At 39.1% G+C, this 13030-nt stretch overlaps 1 protein-coding gene across 1 annotated transcript in view; it reads right to left on the reverse strand.

Moving 5' to 3' along the window:
- znf292b (zinc finger protein 292b) overlaps positions 1-13030 on the reverse strand; it is a 201122-nt gene that overhangs the window by 26578 nt on the left and 161514 nt on the right. The window contains exon 4 of the mRNA XM_072265905.1: positions 11608-11743. Within this exon, the coding sequence (XP_072122006.1) occupies positions 11608-11743 (136 nt within the window). The remainder of the gene's footprint in view (positions 1-11607; positions 11744-13030) is intronic.

A 13030-nucleotide genomic window follows, 5' to 3' on the forward strand; every position in this document is an offset into this window, starting at 1 on the left:
CATTTACTATTTTGAACCTACAGCTTCTGGTTAAATTGTTTTCACCCTCCCCACCACATAACCAGTCTAAACAGAAAAACAGCAGTTTCCCCTCAATACTGAAATTACTGAAGTCCTGCATCAATAGCAGCATTTTTTAGCACCCTTCAAGACCATTACTGGCATCTTTTCTAAAATATGAAATTCAGATGGAACGCATGCTTAATAAAGATTGAGATGACTTTGTTGCTTTCGTATTTGTGCCGGTAAAAAAACAGAATTTAGTCAAAGATCCTAGATTTTAAAAACGAACATTAGTCTTGCAACCTTCAAAGATCTGTGTACGTGCATCCATTTAACTTAGTTCCTGCACCTCTTAAAACTGTGCACATGGCTTATGCTGCACTCCTCCTTCCATTTGCCAGAATGCATCTCTTCACCTTTGCTAAACTTTACATGGTGATCAGGAAGCCTATACCAACTCTCAAAGGATTTTGAGAGTTCACTCCCCCACTTCTCTCCCTGCAACCTGTTCTCTTTCACAGAGCCATCAGCTCCACCCTAATTCTCCCACCACCACCTACCTTAGAGGCAATTTAACACAACTAAATAACTTACTTTGGGATATGAAAGGAAGCCAGAACACCCAAAGAAAACCCCTTAATTTATCTGTCCATTTTACCAATCTCTGTCATCCAGATTTTAAATTACTTTACTTTTCAAATAAAAAGTGTACGAACTGCAGGAAAAGAAGCACACTATTACTATTTTGCAAACAAGTAACACATAACTTCCAAGATGAGCTCAATACTGCAACTTCAGAATTCAATTTGAACCTCGGGAGGTCAGGTTCGGCAAATAATGAGACAGTGCTGACAGAAGAAGGAATGCTAGTCTTGCCTGCAAGAAAATGAATCTCAGGACATTGTATGGTGACATATACATACCTTGAAAATAAATTCACTTTGAACTTTGACATCAGATGAACTCGTGTTGCTCTGAAATCTAGTATTCAATTTTATGTGTCACTTGAGCAAGCAAACATGGTTTTGAGTTTACTGACAATTTAGAAAGATGTCAGTTTTGACAACATTGCATTACAAAAGTACTGAATGGCAGACAATGTAAAGAATAAAGTAATACCTTCACTATGAAAAATGAAGAGCACCTCCTTACAGGAATCCTAACCCATTCTTGCTGACTGCACAAATAATTTAATTATGTTAAAACCTGCAATCCATCCCCTGGAGATGATACACAACATGCATCACAATACAAGTCTTCAACATAGTGACAACATTTTCCTACTCAGTGGGAGGTAAACTCATAAAAGAAAACCACCTACTATGGTTGTGGGAAGAGTGCTCAGCTGAAGCTCCTCTCAGGCCACATGGAGTGTTAGAGCAGTAGCTGGACTTACTGTGGAGCAAACAGGAGGAAGTGTTTCCAGGTGGTGGTCATGCTGCAGGTTCAGTCAAAGAGTAACAGACACAAATGCTGGAGGAACTGAGCAGGCCAGGCAGCATCCATGGAAAAGAGTACAGTTGATGTTTCGGGCTGAAACCCATTGGCAGTCTGAAACATTGACTGTACTCTTTTCCATAGATGCTGCCTGGCCTGCTGAGTTCCTCCAGCATTTTGTGTGCATTGCTCAGATTTCCAGCATCTGCAGATTTTCTCATTTGTGATCAGTCAAAGAGTAGATGGGTGACTACAAGGAGACAGGCAGTACAGAAGTCCTTTGTGGTTATCTCCTCTCTAACAAGTATACTTTTTCAACACTTTTGGGGCAAGTGACCTCTCAGGGAAAAGCAACAGCTGCAGCCAGATCAGTGGCATCACAGTTGACCTTACTGTTCAGCAGGGAGGGATAAACTCTAGCTATACAGTAGTGAAAGAGGTCTTCATAGACAGGGGACAAATAGGCGTTTCTGTGGCCGCGAATGAGACTCCAGGATTGTGTTTTACCTCCCATGTATCGGGGTCAAGGATGCATCAGAACGGTTGCAGAACATTCTGAAAGGCGAGGGTGAGTAGTCAGAGGTCAGAGTCCATGATGGTATTAATGGCAAAGATAAGAGCGATGTGAGTCCTGCAAAGGGAGGATATGAAATAGGAGGATATGAATGCAAAAGAACAAACCAAGCTATTAGACAAGATCTATATGTCTACAAAATCCAATGCGAGGACTGCAGCAAGTACTACATCGGCCAAACTCAGAGAAAACTATCCACAAGGATCCATGAACATCACCAGGCTGTAAAGCGGCATGATCAACTCACTGGACTCCACCCATGAAGATCAAGAGGGGCACAAATTTGACTAGGCATCAATGAAAGTCATGGCTCAAGCAAACATGCGGCATGCAAGAGAATTCCTAGAAGCACAGTTTTCCACAAACAATTCTGTAAACAAACATGTATACCTTGATCCTATTTATGAACCAAAGGAGGCAAAATTCCAGACCATAACACACGAAGTTCACCATACAACCAATCAGTGACAAGTTGTCCTCCCAATACCACAATTGAGTTTCTGTAATGGCGTTCAATCAGCTGTTTGATAGTTATATAAAGGCCAAACATTCAGAGGACACACCACAATTAACAGTGCATTGATGATGTCTCCTTGTATAGTGATGAAGCATTTGCAACTAAATTGCCAAGACTGGAGAACAACTCAGCCCAATAATCAACTACTCAAACTACACATTTTCCAACTTATTTCCAAGTAAACAAATAACACTGAGAACATGAGTGTTGAGTCCTTGAAAGTCCATAGGTTGTGGAATCAGTTTAGTGTTGAGTTAGTGAAGTTATCCACTCTGGTTCAGGAGCCTGATAGTTGAAGTGTAGTTGAAGGTCCCTGTACCTGGTGATATAGGACCAAAAACTCTTGCACTTCCTTTCTATGGTAGCAGCGAGAAGAAAGCATGGTCTGAATGGTGGGGGTCCTTGATAAAGGATGCTGATTTCTTGTGACAGCAATTGGTTTCTCTATTCATCAACATTCCTCAGAGATAGGTCATCCCTATCATTTACTCCATTTGTCCTACCCCTATTTAACCTCCCAAAATCCAACACTTCACGCTTGTCAAGATAAGATTCCATCTGCCCAAATTTCCAAGTGATTTGTACAATGCCATCACCCTAGACAACCTTCCTTGTTACTCACATTACCAATTTTTATGTTATCTGAAAACTTATCAATTATCACTACATTCACATGCAAGTTATGGGAAAGTGAATTTTATGTTAACGTTTGCAGACTTCACCTCCTTTGAAACTAAAGGTAGATAAGGAGATAATGAATAAAGCTTAAATTGTGATGAAACAAGAGTGCTGCTGCTGCAAAGATCAAACAGCTAGAGGAGCTCAATAGGTTAAGCAGCATCCATGGAAGGAAGTTGTTGACTATCCATTTCCTTCCACCGATGCACCAGACTCACTGGGTTCCTTCAGCATTTTGCTTTTTTTTGCTATGAATTATGATGATCTACAGTGTTCTAATTGAAAGGAAGTGAAAGCAGAATCAACAGTGTATCTAAATTATAAACGGATAGTATGTGCATCACCAAGAAATAGTACAGTTTTCAAAGGTTCAGTAAAACTTTGCTTCACTCTTTGTAGACCCCTGTTCTACTCTCTTTATGCACGTGACTGTGTAGCTAAGCACAACTCCAATGCCATATACAAATTCACTACTATTGCTAGACGAATCACTACTATTGCTAGACGAATCACACTGCCACAACAACCACCTCTCACTCAATATCTGCAGAACTAAGGAGCTGATTGTTGACTTCGGGAAGGAGACAGGAGGTCAAACGGTCTACATTGAGGGAAATCGGTGATGGCAAGAGTCAGCAGCTTTAAATTTTTTGGCATTAACATATAAGATGACCTGACCTGGGCCCAACAGATAGGTGCAATCATGAAGAAGGTGCACCAACATCATTACTTTCTTAGGAGGTCCAGCTTGTCACTGAACATTCTAACAAACTTCTGTGGATTCTGCATCATGGTCTGATATAGCAATGCGAATGCGTAGGAATGCAAGAAGCTGCACAGAGCAGTGGACTCAGCCCAATATACCACAGACACATCCCTCCCCACCATCAACAGTATCTATAAAAGGCCCTGCCTTAACATCCATTATCATACATCACCACTATCCAGGCTATGCCATCTTCTCCCAGGAGGTATAGAAGCCTAAAGTCCCACACCATCATGTTCAAGGACAACTACTTCCCTTGAACCACCCCAATCTTGGACTAACCGCCAAAGCCCCAACCACTACAGCTTTGCAACACTACGATCGTTTTGATCACTTTGCAGTAAAATGGATTTTGTTTCTTTTTTGTACTAATTATGTTCTTTCTTGTAAAAATTGTGTACCATTTATTTTGTAATTGTCTGATGCAACATGCCTGTGATGCTGTTGCAAATAAGTTTTTCTATTGCCCCTCTTGTACATTTACTTGTGCTCATGACAATAAATTGAACTTTTGACTTTTGAATGGGGGCCAAATAACAAAGGGTGGGGAAGCACAACTCACTCTTTTCTGAACAAAAAAAAAATCAGTGCTCTAGATTACATTCCGATTGAAAATTACTTAAATTGAAGGAGTAGTGATGATACCAAAATACTTCTTTCATCAGGACTGGTGAAAGGTCTCGACCCAAACTGTCAACTCTTTATTCCTTTCTATAGATGATGCCTGACCTGCTGAGTTCCTTCAGCATTTTGTGTGGGTTTATGTGGAAAATAGAAAGCCTCATCTGAAAGCCTGTTCTTTGATAATGTCACATTGGCTGGCTGTCCAAATTTTACCTCTTAATATAAGAGAGGATAAGACAATGTAGTTTACACTAGTCAAACATCTAACCCAGTCATTATAAGCTGCTTTAATACTAATTTCTTAACAAAAAGTGCAGTGATGATCTTTTCCAAATATATATCGAAGTGACATAGGCCATTTATGAGTCTACTCACTATGTGGTGCTACAAATGACTTCACTATACCCAGTCTGTTATAGTACACGATCAAATGATAAGAATGACTAGATACAGAAGGAACCATGTGCTTTTTAACTCCTCAGGCAGAATAGCAACCATACTAACTGCATATTTTGCTGTATGAGCATCACCTTCATCCAGAAACAAGAGTTGGCCTGATAAATTACTTCACATTTCTACTAAAATGATTTTGTTATCTGCTTTTGTTTTTGCATTTATTTCCTCAGATTTTTCTAACTTTTATTAATTCATACAGTCAATATTTTAATTGAGCATTTTTATAATGCTTTACAGATATACTCTGCACTGTTTTGGGATTTCTTCATAGCATCACCAGCCATGAACAATTAAATTTTGGAGTTTCAGTAGGCATCCTTTTCAATCTAATGATGCATCTATAGTTATCAAATAATCTAGACAATGTAGACTGCCATACAATTGGACAAGCGTAAGCTTGCACTGTGAAGCTGCATAACATAACTCCTCTGAAAGGAAATGAGATTCTTGAAAAATAAAGAATGTTACAGGAAATAGAGAATATAATTGAGTGTAAGAAATCAAATGCAGGAAACCATCTGCCAGAAGCAGACTTATGTTCTCTTAAAATTTTATTATTCTAGCTTTCTGTAGTGTTAGGTTTATATAATTGAGGTACAATTGCTAATGCTTATCACTGTACCGAAATGGCCCAAATGTAACATGACTGCATTGCAGCATGCATTAGATCAGTAGATCACATGACTAGCAAAGAGTAATAATGTTATATCTCACTGGTATAGCACATTTTGTAAGGAAGTATCTACTTGTAACCATCCTCTGAATCTTTATCTGGAACCCAGTATGAACTGAGACCAAAACTGTACATTACATTTTGGAACCATGCACAATGCACAGTAGTGTACTTGATTTTTTTTGCATGTACTGTATATTGTCCTAGCTTATACACTATTCACCACAGCCTCTCAGCACTGCTAATAGATCCTTACAAGCTCATGAATAGAAACTGCAAGGAATAACAGAATAGCAAGTAAAACTTGGCTGTGTGGATTCAAAATTGGTTTGCCCACAGAAGGCAGTGACTGGTTGTAGATGGTGTGTTTTCTCCCTAGAGGTCTCTGACCAATGGTGTTCCATCAGGATCCTTTCCGGGACCCCAGCTAGTTGTGATTCTTTATAAATGACGGATGAGGGAGTGGAAGGGTGGGTTCATAAGTGTGCAGAAGGTTGTTATAGGTTACACCGGGGCATTGACAGGATGCAGAGCAGAATTGAGAAGAGGCAGATGGAGTTCAACCCTAAAAAGTATGAAGTGATTCACTCTGGAAGATCAACTTTGAATAAGAATACAGCGTTAATGGCAGAATTCTTAGCAGTGTGGAGGAACAGAGAGGTCTTGGGACATATGGCCATAGTTTCCTTAAAGTTGCCGTGTAAGTTGATAGGGTTGTTAAGAAGGTGTATGGTGTCTTTTATTAGTTGGGGTATTGAGTTTAAGAGCCGTGAGATAATGTTGCAGGTCTATAAAACCTTGGTTAAACCACACTTGGAATCTTGTGTTCAGTACTGGTCACCTCATTGTATGAAGGGTGTGGAAGCTTTAACGAGGGTGTAGAGGAGATTTACCAGGATACTGTCTGAATTAGAGAGCACGTCTTGAGAATAGATTAAGCCAGTGAGGGGTTTTCTCTTTGGCGTGAAGAAGCGTGAGAGGTAACTTAATAGAAGCGTACAACATGATAAAAGGCATAGATCGAGTGGTAATCCAAAGGCTTTTCCCCAGGGTGGTAATGGCTAATATGAGGGGACGCAATGTTAAGGCGATTTGAGGAAAATACAGGGGGATGTCAATCCTTTACACAGAGAGTGGTGTGTGCATGGAATGCCCTGCCAGGGGCAATGGTAGAGGTAGATACATTAGGGATAGAGCATAAAACAGCATAGCACACAACCTGGCCCTTCAGCCCACAATGTTGTGCCGAACCAATTAACCTAGTAATCAATTGGCAAATTAATCTTTTCTGCCTACACAGTATCCATATCATGTCATAACTAGCCAGTATTGTTTTGTTATTCAGAATTCTCCAGACAATTTTGAGTCCCTTTACCACATACACTGTAGTGGTACATGAAAGCCAATCCATTATCATTTTATCACATCTTCCAAATGAACATTGAAAAATATTGATCTTCTTGAGGTACCACTGTAGAATTACACAAAAATTTATTGGAATAATAGTGTTACACCAGGGTGATGCACTTTTTTAAGAGTATGCGCCCAAATTGGTGAAAATCTTGTAAAAAAAATACTGTCATGTGCAATGGTAATTTTGAGCAGAGATTAACATTGATTGATGAATTTGTAACAATAATAAACAGTCATCTACAGTGCGGTACTCCCGATGCGGCCTTCTCTACATTGGTGAGATCCAATGTAAATTGGGAGATTGCACTGTCGAGCACTTCCGCTCCATCTGCAAAAAGCTGGCTTTCCAGTGGCGAACTATTTTAATTCCTATCGCCATTCTTGTTCCAACATGTTGATCCACGCCTCCTTTTTGGACACCATGAGGGCACTCTTAGGGTGGAGGAGCAACACCTCATATTCCATCTACAACCTGATGGCATTAACATCAATTTTTCCTTCCAGCATTTTGTTCCCCTCTTCCTTCTTCCATTCCCCACACTGGCCTCTTAACTCTTCTCACCTCCCCCTGTGGATCCTCTTCCTACTCTTCTCCATTCGTCCACTTTCCTCTCCTATCAGATTTACTCTTCTCCAATCCTTTGCCTTTTTCTCTTATCACCTCCCAGCGTCTTACTTCACCCCCTCTCCCCCACCCACCTGGCTTCACATTCCAGCTTCTAGCTTGTCCTCCTTCCCTTCCCCCATCTTTTTATTTTGGAATCTTTTGCATTATTTTCCAGTCCTGATGAAGAAGGGTATTGGCCCAAAACATCAATTGTTTATTCACTTCCCTAGATGCTGCCTGACCTACTGAGTTCCTCCAGCATTTTGTGTGTGTTGCTCTGGATTTCCAGCATCTCAGAATCAGATTTATTATTACCAGCATGTGCCGTGGAATTTGTTAAATTAGCGACAACAGTACAATGAAATACATGATAATATAGAGAGGAAAAAATAAATTACAATAAGTATATATATGTGCATATTAGTGAGATTAAAATAGTGCAAATCAGAGATTTTTTAAAAAGTGAGGTAGTGTTCATGAGTTCAATGTCCATTTAGAAATTGGATGGCAGAGAGGAAGCATCTGCAGAATCTCGTGTTAACAATAATTGTGGATATTTTTAATGAAAAAGGATGAGTCACATTGCTTATTTACATGTATTAATTGTTTTACCATTAATAAAAATATAAGGGACAACTTTAAATATATGAAGCATTTTAGAAAACCTGTTCAAAATTTATTAATATTAATCATTTAAAAAGACAATATTACCATTTCTAAATAGCATTGTTATTGTAACTGTTTACGACCCAATTACTGATGTGTATGCCAGGTCTGTGAGAATTTCAGAATGTACCATCTAATGCTATGTTTTCTCATAATAGTCTAGCTGACACCTAGCCAGCGTGAGATGCTTCCTGTGAAGACATCTCACTGCTCTCAGGTTGTAAAAAGTCATTTGCTGCTTCATTTAGCAGTAAAGATAATCATTATGGATCTTTTTAATATGGATAGGGTTTCAAGTATCGAGGAGCAGCACTGCATGTCACATGCTAATAAAATTTTTGTGCTGGCCATCTTGGGCACACATGCCATAGGTTCACTTCTTCTGACCACTAATGATGGACTGGGTCAATATGATGCATGTGTAGGGGTACTAGTTTAAGTTGACATCATGGTTGGCACAGACATCGTGGGCTCTTCGGCCTGTTTCTGTCAGCACTATACTACATTTTATGAAAATAACTGTCTAACAATACCGGTTAAGGGATATATGAAACAGCTCAGACAATAGGAATTCACATCTCAAAACTGCAGGATCTTTTATATCCATTTGAGGGAAAAAGGATCTCGGCTTTAATATCCCATAAGGCAATTCCCTTCACCATGCAATACTTCTTCAATGTGGCAGTAGAAAGTCAGCCTAGATCTTGAGCTCAAGTTTCAGCAATGGGATTTGAACCCACCATCTTCTAACTGTAAATCAAGAAAGTCAAGGAGACTTTTGATAAACTAACAAAATGACAAACGCCTGATCTAGTAAAGATTACAGACACACATTCTCTAGAATACAAAAAAAATTAACAAACTAGTAGGCTGGATGCAGGGAATATGTTTCCCCTGCCTGAGTAGAAATTGGCATGCTTTTTGAGAATGAATTGATAAATTGGCTATCATCACATGTACTGAGGTACAGTGAAAAATCTGACAAAAGGTGAAATACCATTTATCCAGATCAATATATTACAACAGTGCATTGAAGCAGCACAAGGCAAAACTGTAACAGAGTGCAGAATAAAGGGCTACGTAGAAAATGCAGTGAAGGCAGACAATAAGATGCAAGTTAGGCCAATTTAGACTACAATGAGGAGAAATTTTTTCATTTGGAGGATGGAGACTCTTTGGATTTCTCTACCCCAAAATGTCTAAGGAAGCTCAAATGTTTATTTAAGAAAGAGATCAATGTATTTTACAACATTAAAGTAATCAGGAAGTAAGGGGATACTACTGTTAAATGTACTGAGATGGAAGATCAGCTGTGAACACAATGAATGACATTTGAGGCCAAATTGCCCACCTTTGCTCCTGTTTACTATGTTCCATATTCAATGTCAGTGCTCTAATATTAAAGCCTGTAGCCAATTCAGCTCCAAGGCTCACATAAGAATACTTCTGAAATGCCCACTACTACAGTCTCTTTATTGAATATTTTTAGCTTCACACAATATTGCACTTTAAATCTCAGGACCACTTTGGTTGTTGCATTGTTTATCATCCAATACACTGAGTTGATAATATCAGCCAAATAATAGTTTCTTAGATCCTCTGGCCCATAGTTCTGATTCATATTCTTTTACACTTTTCCTTGAACTACTGTGCACTTCCATCTCAGTTCCATAAATGCCAATAACTGTTTCTCTCTCTGATCCCTGTCAATACCACTTCCCTCTTCATCATAAATATCTGATATTATGCTGAAGCTTGCCCTTTATTTGTTCCCTCTGGCTGTTCTCCTCCAAGAGGAGCTTTGGACACTTCACTACATTAATAAGTAACTTACTAGTAAATAATAAAACAATGTATTAAAATTAAATTGCCATAAACCTACTAAAACCTGAACCTCAATGATTTGGGCTATACTGCAAGTTACTTCTTTCGTCGTTGTCATTGGTGCACACACATTTTTCAATTTTCTATTAGACTATTCTACTGATAGTAGAAGTCCAATAAAATGCATCACTTTAGCAACCCTAAACAACTTCACAGTGCCAACTAATAAGTGTACTTACTGCGCTTTCAACCACTATGCCTTAATGGTTTTTGGCTACAAATTTGCCATTAATGGGCAACTTCAGGAAGGCCCAACTGAATGCATTTATAAGTAGAAACAATTAAACTGGTGAGTGAACATTTCTGAGATTACAGTAAAACTGCACTTATGGAAAATTTACAGTATCCAAATTCCAGACACATGCTTGAAACTCAATATTCAATACTGGATAATTTTATTTGATTCATATACATAATCTTATTATGATAACAAAATTGAGGAATATGTAGGAGGGAAGAATTGGCTCAAAAGGTCGGCAGAACATCGTGGGCTGAAGTGCCTGTACTGTACTGTAATGTTTATATTCTATTCTCCATAATAAAATGGTGGATACAAAACACAACATCTGTGGTATGAATGAATAAGTACTGCGGAACAAAAAAGCCTTGCTGTAAAACCTCAAGGGTCTCTGAAGCTGGCAGTACAGGTAGATGAGGTGGTAAAGGCAGCAAATGGGATACTTGCCTTCATTAATTGGATACAGATAAAGGGCAGAGAAACTATGGTCTAACTTTACATAACATTAGTTAGGCCACATCTAGTAGTACAGTCCTAGTCACCATGTAATTGCACTTGAAAGGGTTCAGAAAAGATTTACCAGGATATCGCCCGAGATAATATGTTTCAGTTATGAGAGATATTAGGTAGACTGGATTTGTTTCCCTAGAAATTGAGGTGACTAGAGCTGATAGAGGTTTACAAAATTATGTGGGGGGTGCAGATAGGGTAGATAGTAGGAAACTTTACCCCATAACTGAGATATGAAGGCCATAAGGTTATGATAAAGGGTTTATAGAGCATCTGAGGAAGAACTCTTTCATGCAGAGAGGGTGGTTGGAATCCAGATTGAATTGCCTGAGTGTTTAGTGAAACAGAGACTCACAATATTTAAGAAATAACTGGATGAGCACTTGAATGTACAAGAGCTAAGTGCTGGTAAATGGGATTAGGAAAGATAAGGACTTAATGGCCAGTATGGACATGAAGGCCTAGAAGGGTCTGTCTCCGTGCTATATAAGATATACGTTATAGAAAACTTCATAAATCTTCTAAACTTCTTTCGGTAAGGCTTTTCATTATATATCTTACCTTTATCCTGTTCCAATGGCTGCTGGGAGAAAATGTTGTTAAGTACAGAGTTCTTCCATACCCCACCTTCTTTGGCAAGTACAGCCAGCATTTGAAGTTCTGGATTCCCATATTCTGATAGCACTTTATGTGCTGCCTGCAAAAATAAAACATAATTCTTAATTTTATTTGACACATAGATTGCTGAGAACTTTCAGGTCAAAGGGAGAAAACTAAAACTCTAAAATTTACTTCAATATTAAAATATTTTCCCAAGAATTATTTCTTGGATTTTATTCCCTGAAGCATAGGAGAATGAGGAAAGAGTTGGTAGAGTTATACATAATTATGAGGGTTATAATAGGGTAAATGCAAGCAGACTTTTTCCTCTGAGATTGGGTGAGAGTCATAGGTTAAGGGTGGAAAGGGATATAATTAAAGAGAACCTGAGGGGGAACTTCTTCACTCAAAGGATGGGGCAAATGTGGCATAAGCTGCCAGAGGAAGTGGTAGATGCAGCCTGTCATCTAAGATACCTAACTAATTTTAAGAGAGGATTGCCAATAGAATTGTTTACTCACAGTGATGCATTTCATCAAATGTTAGTAATTCCCAATGAAGTAGTCTTCAAAAAGCTTTTGGGCTTTATTTTGCATAATGAAATAAATCACTAACAGCTTCCATGGATAAATAAATCAAATGTTAACATTATTCAAAATGCAGGGGCTAGATGAGAAATAGTTTAATATTTCCCACCCTTCTGCATTCACCCTTTTCTTGCCACCTCACCAATATCTGCACTCAAGGAATCATCCTTTACAACTTCAGTCAGCCTCAACAAGAGCCCATTACCAGCCACATATCCCCATCTTCCTTTCAGCATTTTGAAAGAATCACTGCTGTCATGATTCTCCGGTCTATTCTTCTGTTCCCCTCACTGCTCCTGATCTCTTGTTTCTTCCACATGCAACCTCAGGAAATGCAACACCTGCCCTTTTACCTCTTCCCTTCCCACCATCCAGGCACTAAATCTTTCTAGGTGGAGCAGTGATTCACCTGCACTTCCACCAATCTGGGCTACTACATTCTGTATTCATAACGTAGCCTCCTCTACTTTGGAGGAACCAAATACAGCTCTGGTTATCACTTTTTGGAGCACCTGCACTCAGTCCACAGGGTATAATTTTGAGCTTCTAACTGCCTGTCATTTTAATTCATCACCCCACTCCCGATTTGACCTTCACCTGTGGCCTTCTGTACAGTTACAAGGCCCAATGCAAGCTTGTGATACACCCCATCTTCTTTCTAGGCATGCTGCAGCCTATCAGACTTGATATTGAATTCTCCATACTAGGTTACTTGCCCTTTCTTTTTGCTTACATCAAACTGGCCATTTCTGCCTGTCTTCGTTTTAGGCTTGATCAACTTTATTTGTCACATGCTC

Source organism: Mobula birostris, chromosome 8, assembly GCF_030028105.1.
Source record: "Mobula birostris isolate sMobBir1 chromosome 8, sMobBir1.hap1, whole genome shotgun sequence".
In the NCBI taxonomy this organism is placed as follows: Eukaryota; Metazoa; Chordata; class Chondrichthyes; order Myliobatiformes; family Myliobatidae; genus Mobula; species Mobula birostris.